The 24,576-nt window shown below is 46.7% G+C and overlaps 1 protein-coding gene across 1 annotated transcript in view; it reads right to left on the bottom strand.

Annotated features, from left to right (window-relative positions):
• The window catches only part of VANGL1 (VANGL planar cell polarity protein 1), a 41,561-nt gene extending 17,236 nt beyond the window's left edge, over positions 1 to 24,325 (bottom strand). The window contains exons 1-4 of the mRNA XM_045546895.1: positions 24,180 to 24,325; positions 14,877 to 15,083; positions 7,408 to 7,540; positions 2,921 to 3,528 (exon numbers count right to left, since the gene is read on the bottom strand). Of these exons, the coding sequence (XP_045402851.1) occupies positions 2,921 to 3,528; positions 7,408 to 7,540; positions 14,877 to 14,947 (812 nt within the window). The 5' untranslated portion in view covers positions 14,948 to 15,083; positions 24,180 to 24,325. The remainder of the gene's footprint in view (positions 1 to 2,920; positions 3,529 to 7,407; positions 7,541 to 14,876; positions 15,084 to 24,179) is intronic.
• Positions 24,326 to 24,576: the final 251 nt, after the last annotated feature.

Below are 24,576 nucleotides of genomic sequence, written 5' to 3'. Positions count from 1 at the left end.
CTAAAGAGTAGGCATTCTTTTAACAACTCTCAAAAATAGCTCAGTCGATTCAATGAAACCATCTTTGAAAACAGAAAAAAGGAATTCACCCGCGCCCTGTGCCCAAGCCCAATAGGCTGCTGCTACGGCGGAGGCTTCGCATGAAGGGAGAGCAACGGCCTGCGACTGTCAGACCCCTGCTACTCTGATCTCCGAGACTCACTTTGTCTATCCCGCTCCCGCTTCCCTCCTGTCTGTTTCCACACTTCACAAAAGGGCTTAGAAGTTATATTTCTGGCCCAGCGACTCTTCCAGCCACCGCTGGGTTCGGACCAGATTTAGCCCAGGGACCGGCGGGTGACCGGGCCCACACAATGGCGGCAGGGAGAGATGCCCGGCCTGCTCTGGCTCGGCATCCGGCCCTGCCTGAGGGCTCTCTCTGCAGCAAAGACGGCTCCTTCCCCAGCCATTCTCTCACCTCATGACCCAGGGGCTCCCTGTGAGGGAAAAAGGGGGGCCTTATTAAAGGCAGGGAGAGGAGGAAACAGACGGCCCTGAAGAGCAGCTGAAAGGAGGAGGCTGGGGACCACCTCAGCACCCGCTCCCCCAGGGCTGCTGACACTCACCCCCCTCTGGGTCTCCTGGGGAGCTGAGGTCACTGGCTTCAGTTCTAGGAGGAAAGACTGGGCAGCTGTTGGTCCCAGTGGGGACGGACTAAGGTCTGCAGCAAGCCTGGGAGCTGTGCAGCACAATCAGCCCGGCCTCGCCCACCTGGTTCTACCCCGACCAGCACAGCAGTGTGGTGCGACACCAGGGCTGCTGCTAAGTACGTCTTCTGAACACACCACAGGCATACTTTCCTCGGGCGCTGTGGTTTGCCCCCCAACCTGCCCCCACCCCATCGAGTGTGCAGCTCTACCAGTCTTAGAGGGAGGAGCACGCGGGAGCCCAGGGAGGGGAGTCAGTCCCACCACCCTGGGCTACTGAAGGTGAGAAGATGCCCTACCCTTTCCCACCTGCACAGGTGGGATTCACACCAACAAGGGCTGAAGGCCCCAAAATAAAACCACAGCGGGCCCCACTCCTGGCCAGTATCTTGGCTACTTACATTTATAGAGCCCCAGTTTCACTCACCTCCACGGGGACCACAGCCAGACCTCTACACTGCGTTAACTTCAGCAAGACCTGTTCTCAGACAGACCATCTCCTGGGCTTTACAGCTGCCACAGTCTGAAGTCCCCTGTTCTCCTGTGTTCCTATCACCCGCACCCAGACCTGTTTCAGCATCTGTCTGCTGTACAGCGGTGCGCTGGTCTCTCCCCAAATAACTGTGAGCTCCCAGGTCACAGACCGAGCTTTGCAGGCAGCCATCCTTGTGTTGCTGGACCCCAAGTCCTGGGCTTGCACTTAGCAGATATGTAATAGGAGCCTGCTGGTCCCTCTCCAATGTAGAACATGGGGAAGAAAGCTGTCTGAGATGAGTATGCAGCAGGTACCGACTTCCCTTCAGAACCCTACAGGAATCTGTGAAGCACGTGAAATGCCAGATTTTCCTGAGCAGACAAGGGAATTGGACACTGATCCCCTCCATGGATCAGTTAGGATGGCAGCAACCTTGACATTGAATCATTCAGTCCTCAGGTGGAAAGCCAGAGGCCAGAGGAAGGACAAGGGTGCACGCCAACATGAACACGGTTTGGCAGTGTGGCCTGACTCCAAACCAGCGCTGGGCCACCCCCCTGGACTGCAGCCAGAACTATGACAAGGCCAATTGTTCTGAAACCCACTAAGGTGTGCCCTTGCAATGGTGGTTGCTTTGCCAGTGACAATATCACAGTAATAGGTACAATTAACTAAGTGCCTACCATGCACCACGCAGGTTACGCACATCAGCATCTGCTGCCCCAGGAGGCAGATAAGCCACGGAGAGGGCAAAGGCTTCGCAGTCAGACATCGGGCTATGCCTTCACCCACTGACCGGCTGAGTGCCACCTGCGTGCCATGCTCCAGGCCAGGCACCGAGGGTGCTATGAGGAGTGAGGGCAGCCCCTGTCCTCAGGGAGTCCATAATTATACAGATGGGAAAACAGGCCACAAAACACAAAGTGAGACAAGCCATAATGGAGGCTTAACTCAGCCCTGGTTTCATGCCATCTGAGTGAATCCTAAACAAGGCTGGCCATAGTATTTTGTGCAAATTACTTAAATCCCCAGGTTCTTCATCTGTAACGTTGGGACTATGTCACAGGGTTCTGTGGAGACTAAATATGCAATCTACATAGAGTGCTTACCTTGAGGTACACATAAATAAATGATGATCATCACTCTTTCAGTTAACCACAAAATTAGATTTTATGCATAGATTTAAAGTATGACATCCCAATTGATTTCTAACTTTTTTCCTCATGCATACATTTTCAAAACACTCAACCCTTACGCATTTGGAGTCTCTAACCTGCACTTGGTATTTTATTGGAGGGTCACCAGGGTGACTATTACAATTTATTGCCCAAATCAGGATACCTCTGAGAGTAGGGGGGAAAAAAGGGAACAATTAATACTTCCACTGGGACAACAGAGTAAACCAGATATACCATTCTGGGCAAAATGGAGCTGCTGGTCACCTTATCTATCATCTATAGGCCAACTTCAAGGTCAAAGTAGGCAGCCATCACCATGTATATTCTTTCTCCATCACTTGTGGGAGTTGTCAACAACTCTGAGAACAGACCCAGCCACTGCCCTGCCCCATCCGAGGTCCAGAGTCTCAATGCAACAGATTCCCCACCATCACCCACACACATCTTGGCACTCACAAAGCTGCCCCCCCCAAACCAGAACAGAAAGGAGTCAGACCCTGGTCCGAGCACTTGGCACCTGTCATCACCCCTCACACGCTGAAGAGCGTCATCCTTCTTGTCTCCCCAATGTTCCCCCTTACCTTAGGTGTCCCAAGCTGTAGAAGCGGGACTCGCCGTCCGTGGAGCGGACCACCTGCAGCGTGAACATGGGCTGCAGCTGCCTGAGCTCCAGCAGGACGATGGCCAGGTAGTGGATGAAGAGGAGGGCGTCCACGAGGGAGACTGCGTATTGCACGATGCCCTGGTAATTTCGGTCCCGAGAGTCCAAAATTCGGACCCCGTAAAAAAGCCAATAGGAAACCACAAAGAGAAAGATGAGGACCAACAAAAGGGCACGAAACACAAACACGCGTGGCATGTCAGCTCTCTGCTTCCGGAAAAAAAGGGCCCAGGTCCCTATGAGCAGAATGAGGAGTTTGAACGCCACGGAGATGAAGAGTCCCTCACAAATTGTGCCACAAGGCTCCAGCTCATCCCTCCACAGGATCGCGGGTAACAGAACGAAGGCGATGGGGGTGAGGAAAACTAGAAGTCCAAGAAAGGAGGCGATGGTGAGGCCCAGGTAGCGCCTGCAGTCCAGCCCCACACTGTCCTCCATGTCCTTGCTGATCCTGGCAATGTCCTCCTGGGATATGCTGTGCTCCGAGGTGCCCGTGATGGCTGTGGTGGTCTCTCCCCAGTTGTCATCCTGGTGAGGAGAAGACAACGAGGCCATTTGTTAAAGCCACAAAGAGAATATGGAGGGCCTGCCTCGTTTACCCATGCGCACTCGGGGGCTTCTAGAAAATGGAATGTTCTAACTTTAACAATTTTCATTGAAATTTCCAAACTGTATTATGTGTTTACGTTTTCAAATAGAGAAAGCATAATTTAATCTTTTTGTTTTGAGTGATTCATTAACATAACATTGATTATCATCTGGCTGTGTTGAAAAGCGCTGAGAGGTTCTGAGGGCCTGGGGCTGTCTGCCCTGCAATAAACAATCCAGTAGCTAGACTAGCCTGGTGAGAGCTCACCTATCCTGCACTGTCTTTCCAATTCACTTTACAGTTCACGCTGGGTATGTATATTATTAGTACACCCTGCGGTAGCCCTGAAGAACAAAGGCCTTGGCAAGGCAACCTACAAGCTTACCTGCAGCGAATACACCTATTTCTGCAAACCTCCACGTGATGTTTGCAAGATCCACTTAACAAGTATCAGGATCGAGCACTGTTTGACAATATTTCTCAGTGACTAAGCTAAGCAAATTTAAGAATCTATATCTATGGTCAGATCAGCTCAAAAATTCCTTCCAAAACATGTTTTCATGACAAACTAAACATACCATGAGAGAAACTACTTTTTAAGACAATAGCCAGAAGCAGCCAGGACTCTCAAACACTGCTGGTGGAAGTGTACGACTGTCCAGTGCTTCTGGAAAACTGATTTGGCAGTTTCATAAAAACTTAAATGTAATGCTTAACTATATGGCCCAGCAATTCCCAGGTTTTACCCAAAGTTAACAAAAACATATATCCAGAAAAGACTTATACAAGAATGTTCTTAACAGCTTCATTCATAACAGCCAAAATGGTGCAACCCCAAAGTCCATCCACCAGGAAAATGGATAACAAATTGTGGTGGATTCATACAATGGAATACTACACAGAAAAAATAATAAAAGAATGAACTGTTGAAACATACCAAAATATGGATAAATCTCAAAATCATTATGCTGATTGGGGGGGGAAACAGTATGATTCTAATTATATTACATTCAAAAACAGGCAAAACTGATCTACAATGATAGAAATCAACACAATAAGTGGGGGTGGGGCAGAGATTGAGTAGAAAGGGCACAAAAGAATTTCCTGGGGTGATGGAAATATATCTCTTGGTAGGAGTGCGCATTATATGGGTATATCCATCTGTTAAAATTCATCAAACTGTATACTTAAGATCTGTTCATTTCTCTGTGTGTAAATTTAGATCAATTTTTTAAAATGAAAAAAATGTATCAGCAAGGGAAGAGAGTCATAAATTCAAAGATACACAATTTGCTTTATTTTTTTTATTATTTCAGAATATTACAGGGGCACAAACATTTTAATTACATGATTTGCTTTTGTGCAATTGAGTCAAAGTTATAAGTGTGCCATCTCCAAGGTGGTGTGCACTATACCTGGTAGGTGTAAATTTACCCATCTCCTCCTCCCCCCTCCCACCCACCTGGTTTCCATGGAGTTTTACAACCATATGTGCACATGGGTGTTGATCAATTAGTTCCAATTTAATAGTGAGTACATGTGGTGCTTGTTTTTCCATTCTTGTGATACTTCGCTTAGAAGAATGGTCTCTAGTTTCATCCAGGTTGTTACAAAAGTATTAGTTCACCATTTTTATGGCTGCATAGTACTCCATAGTATACATATACCACATTTTATTAATCCACTCATGAATTGATGGGCACTTGGGTTGATTTTGCATCTTTATAATTGTGAACTGTGCTGCAAAAAACATTTGAGTGCACGTGTCTTTTTGATAAAATGACTTTTTTCCCTTTGGGTAAATATCCAATAGTGGGATTGCTGGATAAAATGGTGGGTCTACTGTTAGTTCTTTGAAGTATACAATTTGCTTTAATATATGGTAAATTCACAGGATACAGAAAATTGACTTCTTTGTAACACTCTTAGTGAAAACAAATATTGGATTCCGTGTTTTGTATTGGGCCGAGTATTCAGTTGATAATCAATGCTGAAATAATTACTACTAGTATCCTATATTCATTTTGTTGACCACCATACTGCTCTGATTTAGCTACTCATCCTTTCTCCTGCCAGAGTTGCTAACTAGATCCCCTGTCCATTTTAAGAAATTGTGCATGTGAGCCTAAACAATGTAGATGTGCAAAGGGTCCTTTCAAACTTGAGGTTCTTAGAACAAACAGGATCTAAAATCCTCTAACCTAATATCCTAGATTTTGCTTTTTAAAATTTTTTTTAGAAATGAGGTCTTATTACGTTGCCCAGGCTCGTCTCAAATTCTTGGCCTCAAGTGATGCTCCCGCCTCAGCCTCCCAAGTAGCTGGGATTACAGTCAGGGGCCAACGTGCCCAGCTTAATCCCCTAGATTTTCAAGGAAGAAACTGAGGCCTTCAAAGTTGTGATTGCTCCAGGAAATAGCTACTGAGAAATACAGCCTACAATGTTCATCTCAATGCTTCTCCCACCAGATCATCCTGGGGTAAATACAACAGCTTCCCAGTGTAGCTCTTAGTGAGCTACAAGGTATAGTGAAGCTAAAAAAAAGAAAGAAATATCTTCCCACTGGGCTACCACCACCTCTGAATCCACATCTAGGAGGAAATTGACCTCCCGAAGCACTTAAGGGTAGTCTAATCCTAGGATCAGCCCTCCCAGAGCCAAGATAAGCAGTATAACAGTACTAAAGGCATATATATGCTTGTCGTTGAACAAACCCCACATTCAACCCACAACTGCAGCTTTGGGTCCCAGGAACAACTTGTGTGCTCTGAGGAATTCCAGTTTCAGTCCATCTGTTGGATTATAAACACATATCTGTGTATCTCCAGGTGTGCATAGATACATGCTTATCTACAGTAATGTATCTTTACAGCTGTGTATGCATACATTGCTTTGTTTATGTGGGGCAAGGCTGGACATGCTTATATTTCAGGATGTGTGGAGGGCATGCAAACATGTTTCTAGATATAGCTCAGATGTTTATTTAAATCAGGTGGGCTGCCAGACACTTGGGACCTGGAGAAGAGCCCACATAATGTTTTCTTTTAAATTAATAAACTTCCAGTGTTTCAAAATTACATGAAATTAGGATTTCACATAAAATCATAATTCTTAGCTTTTCTTAAACACTGCAAGACCCAGTAACACTGAATCCCTGCATTCTTGAGTAGCAATTAACTATCTGGAGCTGAGGAGCTGCTGTTCCCTTGACAGAGCAAATGCATTCTCTAGTTTATCACAGACTCCTTCGCTCCATGCCATGGCATCGACACTAAGGTACTGCACAGATTGCTATTAATCCCAAAGCCTGCTTATATTTTTGCCCCTTCTTTTTGACCCAGGGCAAATTCATTTATGTTTAATTCATTTATGTTTCCCTACCAGGCCCCTGAGTGTGTAGCCCCCGATTTATTTCATAGATCTAGTAGTAATGCTCTTGTCTGCACAGGACGGACTTCCTAACACTACTTAGGTTTTGCTTTCCTCTCTTACACTGTTCCATTTTGGAATGAGTCTCTGGAGACTCTGGCCTATAACTTTCCCCTTCACTGCCCTGTCAGCCTTGCGGGCTTGTCCTCAACACCCTTCAGAGGAGGCCAGCCAATCACACGTCAGAAGAATCCCCAAGCTACCCAATGGCAGGACAGGCTATCCTTAGGCCAACAAGAGACCACGGGACATAGATAAACTAATTAACATGCTAGAAAAATAAAGATAAAAACCCAAGAGAACCTATTGCAACAAGACTTAGGAAAACATTTACAGAAAGGAGTCTTGGTCAAGTGGCAGTGTGCTTACAGACCACCTCTGAGCCTTACCTGAACTTCCTCTGTCCGAGCAGAATCGTTTGCCAACAGAGGCTCTCCGGTGGGGGCTTGAATGGTGACAGACTTTTCTGACGCTCTGACATCTTTATTACGCGGTGATTTGTGTCTCTCTCTAGTTCTCTCCCTGAAAAAAATCCAACCAGCTAGCATATTTATGCCAGGTTAATTAATTCTTTGGGTTCAGTGAGATGTATTATAAATTTGGTTTTGAATTTAGGAAATTACACACACACATGGCACCCATACCTACCCACCCTTCCTTCAAATGGGTAATCTGATCTTTACTCCCTACTTAATTTTTTTCCTGCCATTCCAAGACCCAAAACAAAGACCATCACTCTTCTTTTCTCAACAGTGACCTTATGTTTCCAAAGCCTAAAACTGTAATTCTAGAATTTCTGTAGCTAAGGCACATTTGACTTCAATATTTATCAACTTGATTTGGTTGTAATTTGCCTAAACCAATTTTCTAGGATTTTTTTTTTTTTTTTTTTTTTTTTTTACTGGGACAACACTGCAGAATATCTAACTTTTGACTTTTGGTCTGTCCAAAAAAATGTGGGACACACTGTACACCTTACACCTTGGACAAGAGAAGAAAGGAAATTCCAAACTAGTATAGAGAATCATTCACTTCTCGTTCTTACAAATTCAAAACTAAAAGTCATTCCCATAGGTTCTAGCTGAACTTGAAGACACCCACAGAAACAAACTAGGACAAAAGACACCAAGAGGTGTGAAGGCTGTGTGTGTGTTTTCAGGCCCTTTAAGGAAGCAAATTGCTTCATCATCTTACTCCAGAGGAACTTCCTGGGTGGTCTTCTAGGACAACTGTGAAAACACCCTGCCTTGGGTCAATCCTGAAATTACAAAAGGAACCAATCACTGTGGCCAAGCCCGGAGCTCATCCTGGTCAATAACCACCTATGGAAACTGGCACCCCAGCCTCTGGCTGCCAACAGCAAATCAGGCAGCCCCCACCAAGGGAGCCCCTCAGTGGCTAAGGGTCAGTAAGTTTCCTGAGCCTCCTGTCCCCACCAGCCACCTTGATATCAGTCCTCCTTCCTGCAACCAACTGCACTCATTCCAACGGTCTCCCAGGCAGGATAGAAGTAGCATCGAGCACGCAGATTTGGAGACAAATAGATCTTGGCTCTGTCTGGACTAGATGTGTGACCCTGTCTAAGTTATTCAGCCTCTGAAAAACCTTAATTTTCTTATGTGAGAAGTAGGGACAATGATAATACCACATAATGCACCGCAGTGCTCCATACGGGGTGTGGAGTCAGAGCTAATACACATTAGCTCTTATTATTGCTATTACTACTAGCCAATGGCAAGGAATCGTGGACTGACTTTGCAAAGCACAGTAGTATACCTTGGACAGAGATGTAAATGGAACTAGTAACTCCTCTCCATACACATATCTCCCATTAACTGGCTACTTTCCTCTAAAAAATGTAGATTTCTTGCCAAAACTTCTACTTTATCAATACCTCCCTGGCATAAGCATTGATTAATTCCTTCAAAGAGCCAGGAGACTCCCATGGCCCCATGGGAATCTTTCAGTGACAACAACTCTGTCCCTAGAGCATAATTTATAATTACAATCTATTGCTAAATTAGATTCTAGAAAGAGATGTGTTCTGGTCAACTCAGGTGTTTTAACAAGGCAGCCAGGGAAACCACCAAGTAAGCAGAGAATTTGGTGGTGTACCTAGAGATGCAACTAATAATGCCAGTCATCCCACCCCTACTCCAATTTATAGAGCACTTTGCTAAGTGTTTTACTACATTAATTTCATTCAATCCTAACGATAACCCTATGAGGCCAATATTATTGCCCCCATTTTACAGATGAGGAAATGAAGGCTCACAGAATTTAAGTGACTTCCCAAAGTTGTAATAAGTAGCAGAGGAGGATCTAAATCCAGGTGTGTTGCCACCACCTCTATTCAAACCCACTATGGGGCAATGTTTTGAAGAGCAATAAGAAGATCCTATAGCATAAATATTCCTAATGCTCATCCTCATACCCGGACAAACTACTGGAGCTATGAAATATGCCTTTGAAGCTACTGCTAGGAGTCACGATTGGACTGTGACCTTAGCACAAAGCTGTGCGCCCAACACTCAGGGTTGTCAAAGACAATCACTTCAAAGGGCAACCACTGTGAGAAACAATAAAGAATTTGGGAGAGCTTTCCCATGTGGTTGGTCAATCCTCAGAATGAGCATCAGGCTAAGTCTAGAGTGCTCCTCTGCCCACCCCACCTTCAGCCAGATGAATGAGGCCCCCTCTTCCACCTTAATCCATTTCCACTTTCCCCAACCGCTCTCACATTTATCACACTCTAGGCCACCATCCAAGTCACGTGCTCACCTAACCCATCTAGCTATTCACTAGTCCCACGGGTCAAATCCTGTGACAGCACAAATTCCACTGGAAATCACAATTCTTTCACTGAGCGCCAATTCCTGGAGCCTGAACACCAGCAGGCCAGAAAGCAGGTGGGAAGCCATCCAGGGCTGGAAACAGCCTCTCTGTGGTCAGCCAGGGCTCTAGACCACCAACTCTCCCAGCCTGGCTCTTAAAGAGCCTGGGGCACCCAAATGCAAAACAACTAAAAATTCCCCTGGTAACATCTGAGGTTAACCAGATAAGAGCCTATTATCTGATAATCCAAGGAAGATTTCTCATCCTCCAAGCCTGAAATCCTAAACCAGTGCTTCTTAAACTTAAAAAAGTGTGCAGGAAAGCCAACCAGGGTATGAGCTCCAGTGCACATTTGTTGGCCCCACCCTCAAAGAACATGTCTGGGAGGGAGACAACAGAAATCTACATTTTCCACCAGCACCCCAGGTGGTCCAGGAAACTTTCCCCAAGATTCTCCCACACAAATGCTCCTGGGGAAGAGGTTGCTGGAGTGACTGCTTGGAGTCTATGAGTAAGGTGCTCTGTACACAGCTGGGGCTCAATGATGGGAGCCGTTGACTGTAACACTCAGCTGTACAATGTTACAATACACAGCGCTTCTTTATTAAAATAGTATTAAATGAACAAAGTTGGGAGGTAGGCTCAGGACAGCATGCAATGACATCTGAGGAGTGCCCGGAGCCGAGAGCCTCCCACTGTCGGGTGAGAGGCAGATGTACGGCAGGTCCCATCAACCCAGCACTAGCACTGTGCCAGGCACGCGGCTGCTGCTTGTACTGCTCACCAAGGGAGCAGGGACCTGTCAGACAGATTTTATTGAAAAAATTTCTTAGAAAATTTTATTAGAAATCCCCGGTCCTACATTACTACTCCAGGAAGGTCTCTGAGCCAAGCCAGGCCTTCAGAGCGACATCCAACAAAAACACTGCTGCCCAGTGCTTTCCAGTCTGCAGGAGCACGAGTCTCAGTGTGGCCACCTTATTGCAATACGTACCCAAACGCTCGTCCCTGTGCCTCAGATGCTGTCACTCCAGGGAAAACCTGTGGCTGCTAGGTACCCTCTGAGAGAGGGTTCCCTGGTGATGATGACAATCAGCTCCTGGTGTCTCAGAGTATGGAAGTGGGGTGCCAGGGCAGTAAATGGCTATCAAAGCATGGAAAGGCGTGTCATAAACACAGTACACTTGTGTGTTTTTCTCACTCTGCCCAAGTGGTCCGGATCACCTGTGTGCCTTTGCTGGACAGCTGCGTCAGCACAGGAATCTTTCTTTGTGTCTCTATCTCCCAATCTGCCTCCATGCAACATCTGCCCGTGTGAGTAAAGATAAGTACTGCATATCTGGGGGGGGGGGGCGGGGCGGGGCGAGCGAGCGGCGGCACGCAGGAGGCCCGGGCATGTGTCTGCACTGCGTGTGTGCGCGTGCAAATGCACCTATTGGGGCGAGTCTACAGCTGAGCCCCTGGGGGCTGTTGTAGCCCCTTCGCTCCAGCCAGAATCCCTGTAATTCCCATACCGTTCCCACTTCCAGTCAGCATGTCCTGGGAAGATGATTTAGTCCTGTTTCTGTTGTTTGTCTATTTCTATTTGGGGAAAGCGGCCCCACCGGTTACTCCTCCCTTTCCTCCTCTCCCACCACCCACGACCTGTCCTTTCTCTCTACTGCCTGCTGGGGCCTGGCGAGCTGCTTCCTCCCGGCTCTGGGGGTGAGGGCCAGCGCGGGACAGATGCCGCACTCCAAAACAGCCTCCAAAACAGCCTCAGAGCAGACCCACTGGTTCCTCCACTGCCCAGGCACCTCTTTTTGTGCATTTTAGCAAATTAGTCACATGAGGTGCATTTCACTTCGCTTTTCAAAAGTGGCATTTCCCGGCCGGGCGCCGTGGCTCACGCCTGTAATCCTAGCACTCTGGGAGGCCGAGGCGGGTGGATCGCTCGAGGTCAGGAGTTCGAGACCAGCCTGAGCAAGAGCGAGACCCCGTCTCTACTAAAAATAGAAAGAAATTATCTGGCCAACTAAAAATCTATATAGAAAAAATTAGCCGGGCATGGTGGCGCACGCCTGTAGTCCCAGTTACTTGGGAGGCTGAGGCAGGAGGATCGCTTGAGCCCAGGAGTTTGAGGTTGCTGTGAGCTAGGCTGACGCCACGGCACTCACTCTAGCCCGGGCAACAAAGGGAGACTCTGTCTTAAAAAAAAAAACAAAAAACAAGTGGCATTTCCCTTCCAAAGAAACAAGTTAGCCCCAAAACCTGCTGAGGGCACCTACTAACCTTGGAACTCTAGGCAAATAATAACACAGCCTCTCTGTGCCTCGATTTCAGCGCCTGTAAAATGGGGCTACCACCTGCAGCCTTTCTAGGACTGCCATGAGGACAGGAGATAATGACTGGGAGGGCCCTCGCAGAGCTGCTCCATTTAAATCAGGGCACTCACGCTCCAGACCCAAAGGTGAACAACGTGGTCGGCGGGAGTCTGCTCCATTTTCCCAGCAAGCTAACTGGACATCCCCTGGAGAATGCAGGCATCACAAAATCAGGCCACTGACCTCTTTGTTAAAAAAGAGTCACTTGTCATTTGCTTGGAGCCTGGCCAGCCCTCCAAGATGACCACGGTATCATCAGGCATATCAAGTTTGGTGCATTTCACTATTCCTCTCTGAGTTGGAGTTCCACTAAAATGACCAAAAAGCAAGGTTCTCCTCCCTGCTTTCCAACTCTTTCATTCAAATTCCCAACAAATCCCCGAGCAGAGCAGCCTTCACAGGGACACTCCAAGGGAGCCGATACCCTCTGGCAAAGTACTCCACAGCACAGCACGTAATGTCTAGGGATGACAACCTTCCCCCCACAGCTACTGTACCCCCCATCGCCTTCAGTCAGAGAATTCGCCACCAAGCAACCCACAGAGCAGACCTACAAATCTCCAAGGCTCATCCCTCACTCAGAGCTGTCCTCAGAGGAGGCATTCAGTGACATGCCTTGATTAACTGACTAAAAGTCTCAGCTCGCATGAACATTCTCCAAGTACTTTCCACATGGGTCCAAGAACGCACTAAGAGTTCTGCATGTTGTTTAATTGAAAGTTATAGTCTCTTAAAGTTACCACAAGGGCATTGGAGTATCAGTGTCTGAGGGCCCGAGAGGCCTAAGGGAACAGCAGAGCGTAGCAATGGGCCCTGGGGTGTGAACATCAGGACACGAGTACAGACACAGGAGGTCGGGGACGGTTCCCACACAGAAAACCGGGAGCCATCCTCCTCCATTCATCCCCAGGCACCGAGAGAACCCCAGATTCCCACTTCTGCCATGGGATGCCTGGCACACTGACAAGGGAGCTGCTTTTTCCAGTTAAGTCCAAAGAGTTGATATTTTAAACTAAATCTGATAAGTTTCTGCTATTTTGAACCAAATCTGCTAAGTTTATCCACTGGTTGAAATTTGTGATCAAATTTTTATCACAGAGAGTTTGTGACTTTCTTGGGATCTGGGCTCTGCCCCTAATTCCTTCTGTTTCCCATCTTTGGCTCCAGAACAAGCTCATTTATATCTTTTCCCCAAATTCTTATGAGAGCAATACATAAAAATTTAGAAAATAATGAAAGTTAAAAAGAAAATACCACCCATAATCCTATAGTCAGAGACAGGCATGGTCATTATGTTAATATTCATCTCATGATTGTATATATAACTATTATAATGTACAAAATTTTGAATCCTGATTTTCATAACATGGTATCATGAACACTTTCTCATGTTATCAAATAATCTTTGAAAACCTTTCATTTACACCTCATTCCATCCATTTTTTAAAATTACAAAATACACACTGGTAAAAAACTGAATGAGTACAGAAAGATAATGTGTACACGGAAGTTGCTGTCAGTCTCCGGCTTTGGCGGAGCCCCCTTCCTGCAGATGACTACTCTCGACTGGGAGAATGTCCCCCTAGACCTCTTTCTATGTGTAAATCCTCATGGGCTCATGGGTAAATAAGTAAATTAGATATGCATACCTCATTACTGTTTTCAAAAACAAAATTCCGCTCTGCCTTCAGCTGCCTGTATGGGGGGGGAATGGCTCAGCCAGGGAAATACCTCTAACATCACTGTTCCCAAGCCAGTGCAGAGCTGCGATCAAAGGCGGGCACTGGGCTGGGGCCAGCTGGTACCTTGGAACAGGGAGCTGAAGTGCTAAGGCATTAATACAGCCACTGGTTAGCGACCTACTCATGCTGCGTTACCTGCTTTACATGCGTCAGCTCATTTAATCTTCTCAGCAGCCCTGTAAGGAGAGGACTGCTGTACCCACTTCACAGATGAGGAGGTTAGGGAAGTGGCAGCATTACAATTTTACCAACTGCATTCCTAACCAGTACACCACCACCTATTTATTCATTGATTTCTTCATTCATTCACTCCTCTACTCAGCAAACATTCCACAGGTCAGTTACACAGCAGGCCCTAAGAAAATACCAGCGCAGACCTGTTCATTTTGCAGAGGAGGGAGAATTTGCCCCCATTACCCAGAATAGCATGTTCCAAACCAAGGCTTGTTCACTTAAAGACCAGCCAAAGAGAAATAAGGCACCAGGCCAAGCCCACCAGTTCAGTGTATAAGTCTCAAGGCAAAGTCGTAATGGACAATGAGTCAACAACTTTGAGGGAAAAGCAACAACAAATGAACACTTTTTTAAAACTTTCATGTACATTCTTGGTAAAACTTTGAGAGAACTGACATCTATGAGAAGTACTTAGAAATAAAAAACATTTCCACTGCAGGGAGAAACTTTAATTTAAAATTAATTGTGAGAAATTAAGGTCATCAACTCTAATGGTGGCTATAAAATATAAATTGCTAGTGTAGTTATTCCCAAGCATGTTAAACACTTTTAAAAAGCTCGGCTTCTCACACGCCAATGGGCTGAACCCCCAGCACCTGAGTCATTGTTTGAAGAGGCTAGAAATCCCCACCAACCTGCAGGTTTTCCCAAAAGGAAAAGTGGAATAAATTATAGCTTACATACCCTTGTCTGTGAGATTTTTTCGAATGACTTGAGTAGTAAGAATATCCAGAATATGTAGATTCGGTATCCATAGCAATGGAGCGCCTGGCTTGATGGAGGAGCAGATACTGCTTCTCCTTAGAGGTAGAGAATTTCACCTACTAGACTCATAAAACCGCCAGGAGTCTGGGAATCAGAGGAGGAGCCACACATCAACAGGAACAAATTCTGGGGAAAAGGGAGAGAAAAAGATGTCAATCTTCAAAGCCAACCTTAATGGGGCTGAAAGATAAATGACACAACCGCAACCCCCTCTCTGGGGTCTCTACTATGGAACAAGCGAGCGAGGTGAAGCATCTGAACCTAAATGCTCCACTCATGCAGCAACAAGCTTCCCCAGGTGTCTGGGAGGGAGACAGGATAGGTGCTGAGCAAGCCGAACCAGTCACAGCAGCAGGAAAACCGGAGGTGGGGGAGACCTGGGCACTGGTCCATTTCCTGAGCACACTCACCAGCTTTGGTTTGGAGGAAGCTGCTTCCCACGTCTACAGCCCTAGAAACAGTGCCCAGCCCCCACTGCCAGTTCACTGGTTATAAAAACAATGCCCAGAGAAATTGCTTTTAAGGGATTTGGTCGTTATTTCCAAAAGTCAATTTTTAAAAATTCTCTGTCTCTTTAATCCAGGATCCAAGCTCCTGAGAATTTATCTTAGGAAACTATTTTCTTTTTTTTAAATAAATAATTATCATTACTTCATTGTCTTGTAATAGCAAAAAAGCTAGAAACAATCTAAATGCCAAAAAAACAGAGGAATAGTTAAGGAAAACATGGCTCATCCACCCAAAGAAATATCACATAACTGTTTAAAATGATAATTATGAAGAATTGAAGCTTTTATAATATAATGATAAAGTTTAAAAGTGGGACACAGAATTGTAGATACGTAGTGAATCTACATTACAGTTACAATCATATCAAATCACTTATGGAAGGACAAAGATTAAAAGGGGACACAGAAAATGAAAGCAGGTGATTTATTACTTGCAGGCTCCTGGGTCTTTTCCCACATTTTCATTAGATATTGCTTTGCAATAAAAATAAATTGGAAACATTTCCAAGTACATTCCTGAGCTCCCACATGCTAAACCTTTACTTCTGGAAAACTGAGATCCACAAGTTCTGTCTTTTCCTACACCCCTCACCCCACGGCTAGTCTCAGCCCAACACGTTCATTCTCCCAGGGCCCCTGGAAGCAGAAACTGCAAACACAGCCAGTGAGATAAGTGTGAAGAAAAAACAAAAGAGCTGCAAATGCCATACCCCTACCCCTACTGGGAGGAGGCCAAGTTTCCCTGACCCCAGCAACAAGTCTGGAGGGAATCAGGCCTCAGGGACATACCAACTCAGGCCCCAGAGCCTCAGATAAATACCAGTTAGGACGGGTTTGCCCCAACCATTCATTCTGCCTGGAAGTGAGGCACATTCACTTCCAAGGTCTGCCCACCAGGGCTAGCCTCCCTTGTCCTCGATGTCCTGACTCTTCATTTCACATCTCCTCTGTCATCAAGAGCCCAAAGCTAGCCATGGGGAAGCCTGGGTTCTAGGCTGAGCTCAGCCACTCTCTAGTACAACCTGGGATAAGCCACTTTGCCTTCTTAAGCCTCAGTTTCCTCATTGATCTGAAAATATAAGCAGACACAGTCTCTGAAGCTGGATTCCAACCTCAGGCTTTGCTTACTTATTAGTTATGAGATCTCAGTCAAATTAAAGCTATTTGAACATGAATCTATAGAATGCAAATATCAGGGTTGCTGTGAAGACTAAAAGAGCTAATAACCATGAGAGCGCCCAGCACAGGCTCCAGATGTTCTAGCTAAATGAAAGCTGGTGGCGTCAGTACTCCCTTTGCCACTTCTGAAAACCCCATGCTCTCCTTGTCTTTCTCAATAAGAGAAAAGCTTAGAAAGAAGCAGAGAGCTAGTGGCTCACCTACAGGTCACCTGCAGTCGGACAGAGCTGGGCTTGCATCTCACTCCACCGCTTCCTAACTAGCTGTGTCCTTAGGCAAGGTAGTTTCCCCTTGGGGCCTCAGAGGTTTCCTGTCCCATAAATAGGAAACAAGGCAGCCTATTTCGGGGGCGGTGGGGGGTGACTATAAAGATCAAACGTCAAAATGAACATACCAGAGATTTTTTAAAAAGTTAAGTTTTGCTCCTGGACATATCTCCACTTTCCTAGAAGACTTCAAAAGCCGGCTCATCTTTTTTGTCCCTACTCAGTCCTGTTCTACATCTCTCTCCTACCATTGCCTAGCAATTTCCATGAGCTTTCAGCACCTTAGAGTCTCACTTGCTTTCTGCTCTGAGCTTCGCTGCTTTCTCACCTGCTTCATACCTGGCAGACACCAGCTTTAGGAGGTGCAACCAAGATCTCCAGCCCTTTGTGAACTCAGACTCTTTCCCTGAAAGTCCCTTCCCCAGCTCTCTGCTGTCCCCCAGATTCTAATGCCTGGCTGCTTGGCCCAGAAAACTGACTGCCCTCTTCTAGGTTCATTAACCCTTCACAGGTCCTACACTTCTTTTGTGTTCCAACCCATAACTCTGATTCCCTGTTGCATCCCAACTTCTAGCTACTTGTTGCTAAGTGCTGCTGGGGTACCACAGAGGCAGGTGGCTCAAGCCCCTCAAAACCTGGGCCAATCCTAGCTTGGTGCTTCCCAGCTGTGATATCGGGAGTCAGATGTTTGCCTCCCCCAGCTTCTATTTCCCACCCCTGTGAAAAGAGGTCCTTTAATATTATCTCTTCCTAGAGTTGTTGTGAGGATTAAAGGAGACTCTCGAGGTAAAGTGTCTGGCATATGATAACCCAAGTTTCATTTCCTTCCACTTCTGCCAGAGGACCTCATTCTTCATCCCCATTAAAACCTCCAGCTATCCATTAAGGCAACTCCAGGCATGTCCCTCAAAGGAAACCACGGGCTCCCCAGTGCCCTCTGGGGAAAGGCTTTACCTAACTCTACCAACCACCCTTGTCCCAGTTTCCCTCCCACAATCCCTGTACTTACCCAAGGGGTGGTCTGTATCCACTGTCACTCCCTCCCTCTTGACTGTCACCCCAAACCCCATCCTCAACACTCCCCTGAAACAACTCTAAGTTAGCCAGAGACTGCTTTGAGCCAAATCCAAAGGTCACATCCTCGTCCTTCTCCAGCCCTTCTCAACCCTGTATTCATTCATCCACTTGTGAGGTTAATAAGCAGCTGTGAGAGGCCACACTAAGCAGTGCTAGGGCACAGCAGTGACAAAGGCACGCTGCCTGCCCTCACAGAGCTTCTTTCTGCTGCTGGCTGGCCTCCAATTGGATGTCACTTATGCTGCTATTTCTCCAACACTCCCTCCCCTCTCCCCCATGAAGTTACCCTTGACGCTCAAACCTCTCCCCATTATGTGTCTCCATCCATGGGTTTCCTATAGTATGAGCTCCTTGGAGACAGGAGCTATGGCTCCTGGATACTCTGAACATAACAGGCACCCAACAAATACCCACTGAAAGAATTAATCCCTAGTACTCCCCTTGGGATTACCAACACCACCCACAGTTGCTCTCCAGTGTCCCAGCCTACTCCTTCCAATTTCCTCTGCCAAGGTGATACCATCACCCTAACGATGCTATGGACCTAACCCTGTGCCATCTTCAGTGCTCTCTCCCACTTCAACCTACACATCCACTGTCACTAAATTCCACCTGTCCTCGAGGATCCTCCCCTTCCTCCAGGCTCCATCAACACTGGGTAATGTACTACAATGCCTCCAGGTCTCCTCACTTAATCCATCGGAAAGAAGTTTAGGCCCCTATTCTAAGCCACACTCTTTCTACCATGGCTATCAACTCTTGTCCCATCCAAGATCTGATTGAGAATTAAGGAGAAGCCACAGGAGGCAAGCTAATAAAATTCAGAGTGATTGCATTTTAAAAGAGGTTGAGCCAAGGTGAGAGTTTCAATAGACTTAACAGAAGAGCATATCCTGAACCTTATCACGGCAATGATATATCTATGAGAGAGTTTCCTTGCATATACAAGAAATTAACAGAATTCCTGATAAGGTCAGAAGGAATCCCTTATCAGAAAAGATAGTAAAGTAATGAAAAGGAATCAGGTTCCCTGGGTAGCAGACCCATAGGCTGTTGCACTGGCCTGAATGGGATGGAGTCATACAAAGGTGTGAATGTGGATCCTAGAATCTGAGGCCGTCTCTCTCTCATACTGGCCTCTGATATGACCCATATTGTGTTTGGACCAGAGTGACCTTTTAAATTACAATGCAGACACCACTTCTCTGCTTAAAACCCTTCCATGGTGTTCCACTGCACTCTAAATAAAATACAGAATCTTTAATTTGGTATGCAATGCCCTGCCCACCGCTCCAGCTCCCTCCTCCTCCTCTAGTTCCAGGTCCTGTAAGGAAGAGCCCAGTAGACCTGTTGGTATGTGGTTTTTTTTTTTTTTTTTTTTTAAGAGACAAGATTTCACTGTGTCATCCAGGCTGGAGAGCAATGGTGGGATCCTAGCTCACTGCAGCCTTGAACTCCTAGGCTCAAGCAATCCTCCTGCCTCAGCCTCTGAGTAGCAGAGACTACAGGCCCACACTACCACACCCAGCTTGGTACCCACTCTTTACCTGCCTTGTTTTGCCAAATTCCTACTTGTCCCTCTCCATTTAAATAATGCTTCTTTCAAGAGGCCTTTCCTGATCCTTGGATCCAAATCAGGCCCTTTCCCACCACCCTGTACTCTTCCTTTCCATCACAACTTCCAATTATACATTTATTTGTGTGATTACTTATTGTCCTGGCTCCTGTAAGCTCCATGAGGACAGGGAGCATCTTCATTGCTGTCACTCCAGCTCCTAGAACGTAGTGGGCAACCAATAAATGTCTGCTGAATGAAGGGTTTTGTGCCAGGACATGGAGGCCATAGATTCACTGTGGAAGAAACCTTAGAGATTATTTAAATCGTTAGTTTTATAGGCGAAAAAAAGATACAGAGATTAGATAGGGCAGTGATGTCAGAACTATCAAGAATGGAGATGTACCACTGACTCACTGGCAGTCCTACTCAGGGGCAGAATTTATATTCCAGACACACTAAGTAAAAACTGGTGGCTGCATCTTTCAGCAGCCACCCAAGAGCATCCTGTCCCCCTGTCACCCACCCCTTAAGGGCCACAGGCTCTGCTTGGGTGGAGGCTGGAGGCGAAACCAGGACAGGGCCAGCTCATCAAACCACATCACACGAAGGCAAGGAGAGCACTGTGAAACAGGTGCACAGGGGACTTTTGTCTGAATGCCAGTACCTTAAATTCTGAAATTCCCAGGCAAAAATGTCAGAAAGAACCTCCTTCACCACCCCTTATTAAAAGCAAAGTGAAGATCCGTGGCCTTGAATAGAACCTTCCCCTAAAATCATGTTCACCCATATAAAATATACCTGACTACTACTTAAAAGAAAAACACAGTGTTCAGAAAATCATATGAAGGAAATAATATGTTAATGACAGTGGTAAACATAAGCTAACCTTCCTGAAAAGGAAATTATAAACACATCAACTGCTCTGCCTAGAGCTATTGAGTAATTAAGCTCTGGTTTAGAGGATAGCAAGTTACCCTGCAAGGAGTAGAGAGACACATTGAATTTAAAGGGCCATTCTACTCCCTCTGCAGTGGATGTATTTCCAAGGGAAAGAAGTTTCTTGTACAACTGTGTTTATATACACTGTATATATTACTTTGAATATTTAATTTTTACCATACACAGAATTCCAAAAGGTTTACTCCAGTACTTATATTATCTTGAAGCTAACATTTTTCTTAAGGTATCCATTTTTAATTATGTGGCACTGAAGGGAAAAATGACAATTAAAATGATTTTGTTTAGAGTCAGCTCTTCTAGAGGAAAAGTAGCAAACAGACTAGGTTCTAGAGTTAGAACTATCAGCATTCAAACCCTGGCTCCAGTCTTATCAGTACTTGCTGTGTGACCTCAGAGCAAGTTAACTTCTCTCTGCCTCAGTTTCCCTAGCTGCAACAACAGAATTCTATTTACTTATCTTCCAGGCCTGTGGTGGAGATTAAACGAGATAATTCATAAAAATCATTAGCAACTGTAAACCACTGTTATTATTCATAAAAGTGAAATTCCCTCAGTTAGAAAGAATACCTTTATAATGACCATTATTAACTGTAGCTGAGCAATTTAGTGATTTCCATTCTGTTCCTTGCAGGCCTCCATTTACTGTCCCCAGGTTGGAAATGATTGGCAGAGATCAGAGAAGATTGTGTGTGTTAGCATGTTTATTTGGAGAGGCACAGGGAGTGGAGAAGTATGGCAAGGTCTATAAAACATTTGCTGAACTTGTGGTCCATAAACCACAAAACATTACCCACCTCACTAATGTGAGGATTTGTAGGGCTCGTGGCATTTGTGACAAACACAACGATTCTTTTATAACAACAAAACTCTTACAAATGAATGATTTTGCGTAATTATTCACAAGGAAAGAAAATGTCAACTTCATTTTACCTGTTTTGCCAATGATTTCAACTCACCTTGCCAGAATAACTGCTCTTGGCTCCAGGCATTAATTACCTCTCAAACACCTCCTGCAGCTTGGTATAGATTTCTGAGGAGCTGTGAATGGTTAACATGTCTGTTGTGCTCTGATGTATATTTGTTTTCAAGTGACTGCCTTGTCCCCTGCCAGATTTTTAAACTTCAGAAAAACAGACTTCATGAGTACTACCTCCTCTGTAAATCCAATGGTGCTGGGTCCAATGACTGCTGTCCAGTAAATGGGATTCAGGAGGCCACTGCTAGAGACAGCAGCCAAACACACATGCACCCTTTCATCAAACTTCAGCAAGACCAAGACTGTTAACACAAGCATGGTCTGGCCACAAGCCCACCTAATCTTATCCATCTTAAGGAAAACAGAATAGCATGATGCCCAAATCACACACCAAACCAACTGTTAACTTTACAGAGAGATAATGGTAATAACAGTCTTTACAGCTTATAGTTATCAAGGGCTTACTATGTGTTAGGCACTGTTTTAAGTATTTACATGTAATGTCTTGCTTAATTCTCAGAACAAGCTGTTAAGAGAAATAAAATACTCATTTCCTGTTACAGCTAAAGAAGCCAAGCTCACACACTAGTAAGTGCTAGAGCCAGGGCTTGAACTTTGAGAGTCTAACTCCAGAACCTGGGCACTTTGCTATGGAAAATTTACAGCAATGTAGCAATTACCAGAATTGTTTATTTACATGAAGAAGGGTAGGCAACAATCATAAATTGTCCTAAACCACACATAACCCCACAAAGAATTTTGCAATTTCAATTCCTACTCACAGGTTTGGTGTCCCAAGCATTGTGGGGTGTGTAGGAGAAAAGAAATGAATCTGAAATAGTTCTAGCTCCCAAGGAGCTTGCAGCCCAAAGGCAGAAACCTCCTATTAAAACACAATGTGATAAGGGCCCATTCAACCCAAATAGCTGAAATCTAGGATATGTGCATTAGCGGAATGAAGGGGAGGATACAGCATTCACTAAACATTTATTTATTGTTCAATAGACCAGGGTATCATGGGATTGTTTCTTGTTAAGGAAACTAAATTTCTTTTATGGTCTTGTCCTATTGCTCCACACATAAAATAATAAAAATGTACTGCTTGGCAAGCAGTCCTTACAAATATGCCAGTCTCAAAATTCTTCTCCCATTTTTACACTGCCAACATTGTTAACAGTGAAATTTCACACCAAGCGTTTTCACTAATTAAATTGAGAGACACCAGCGTTTGGGAATGCTTAATGCACATGGATAGGTGAAGTGTGTTACTTTTGAACTGTAGAAAAAAACAGTTTCCTCCTACAAATCAAAGCCCCAAATATATCACATTGATTTAATTTAACTCTAAAAACTCCATAATTAGTGGTTACATAAAATAGTTAATTACGTCTCCCTGGATTCAGACAGTTTCTGCCATCTCACTTACATAGCCTAGGAGCTGTGTAATCAAACAACCCACCCACGGGAAGGAGAATGCTAATTAGCATTGTTGATTGGTGACACAAGTTATAATATTTTTCAGCAACCCTGTAAAATTTATAAACATGTCAGTGAAAATACCAGATTCCTTACAGCTTGCTAGCTTTTGGAGTAAGTGTCTAAGAATACAACATGCATTTCCAACAAAAGCCCAGTCAAAAGAGTTTTAACAAAAATGCACGTGCCAGCCAACACAATCATCACAATAAAGCGCTCTAACACCTCCTAACAAGCATCCAAGAGAGCTCACACCACCTTCCCGGCGGCGTAGGCTTGAGACCTGGTAGACCTTGTTTGGAGATGAGAAAGCTGAGCAACAGATTTCCCGGCTCCAGGTCTCATCAGCTCATCCCCAAGTAGCCAGGCCACGGCTCCGCCCCACTCCTGCCTTCACCACAGACGCGTTTAAATTTTTATAAAGCTTCACACTTCTCTGGGCGCGAGGCTTGGGGCAGTTCAAAGGCTGCGGGAGGAAATGAGGTCCTGTCGGCGGCGAAGGCTGCCCCAGCGCGGCGAGATTTCCTCCAGCAGGGACACCTCTGCTCCACCCCGGCGTTTTTGAAAGTAAACTCCTACCTGCCTGTTGCGCTCTCCGAGGCGCAACCGGACTCGCCCCCCAGGCCTCCAGGGCCGGCTCAATTCTGTAAGCGAGGTGTGAACACAGGCCAGCTCTGTCCCGGTGCCTGGCGAAGGGCCAGGCGGTCCCCGGGCGCTGGCGGTTACCCGGGTCGAGCCCCGCGGAGAGATGGAAACCACGGTGCGCGCCCGGCCCCCGCCCCGCACGGCAGATGCAGCAGCCCGGTGCCTCCACCAACGCTCGGCCACTCCCCGCCCGCCGCCCCGGCTGGCACACCCGAGGGGCGCACCCCCAAGGCCAGCCGGGGGAGAAGGGGACGTCCGAGGGGTGGGCAGGGAACCCTGGGACCCGAGGGAGTGGGGTGCGGCGCAGAGCGCAGGGCAAGGGCAGGAGGGGCGCACCGTGCAGGGACGGGAGCGGAGTGAGGTCCCGGAAAGCACGACCCGGGGCGGTCCGCGGGAGGAGAGGGGGCTCCAGCCGGAGGCTGGAGGCCAGTCTAGCGGGATCCAAGTCCGGTGGTGGGAGTGGGATTGCGGGAGGAGGGCGCAGGGGCGCGCGCGGTCCGGGGTGGGGGCGTCTCCCCGCCGGAGGTCCGCCCCGGGGCCGCCGCCGCGCCGCGCTCGGCCTCTCGCGGGACTCACCTCCGCGCCGGCCGTGCGGGCTCCGCGGCCGTGGTCTCGGCTCACAGCGGCCCCGGCTCTGCGGCCTGCGCTGGGCTCCGGGAGAGACAGAGCCCCGCCGCCGCTGCACTGCTGCTTTCCGCTTCCTGTCCCGGCGCCGCCCCGCAGCCCGAGCCCAGCCCTGCGAGCCCGGCGCGGCCGCGAGCCAAGAGCAGCGAGCGCTGCCGCCCCGCCGCGGGCCCGGCCCACCTGCAGCGGAGGGCGGGGCCCGGCCGGCGTCCCCCTGCCCTCCAGGGCCCTCCCCTCCCCCACATACAAGGGACGCACGCAGAGGCGCGCGCAGTCACACTTAGATACACACCGGGGCCTGGGGATGACTCCCCCACATGCACACACATTCACTTTTGCACGGACACGC

Source organism: Lemur catta, chromosome 3 (assembly GCF_020740605.2).
Source record: "Lemur catta isolate mLemCat1 chromosome 3, mLemCat1.pri, whole genome shotgun sequence".
NCBI classification, from domain to species: domain Eukaryota; kingdom Metazoa; phylum Chordata; class Mammalia; order Primates; family Lemuridae; genus Lemur; species Lemur catta.
Note: the sequence above shows the minus strand (reverse complement) of the source record. Positions and strands in the feature narration are given on the sequence as shown.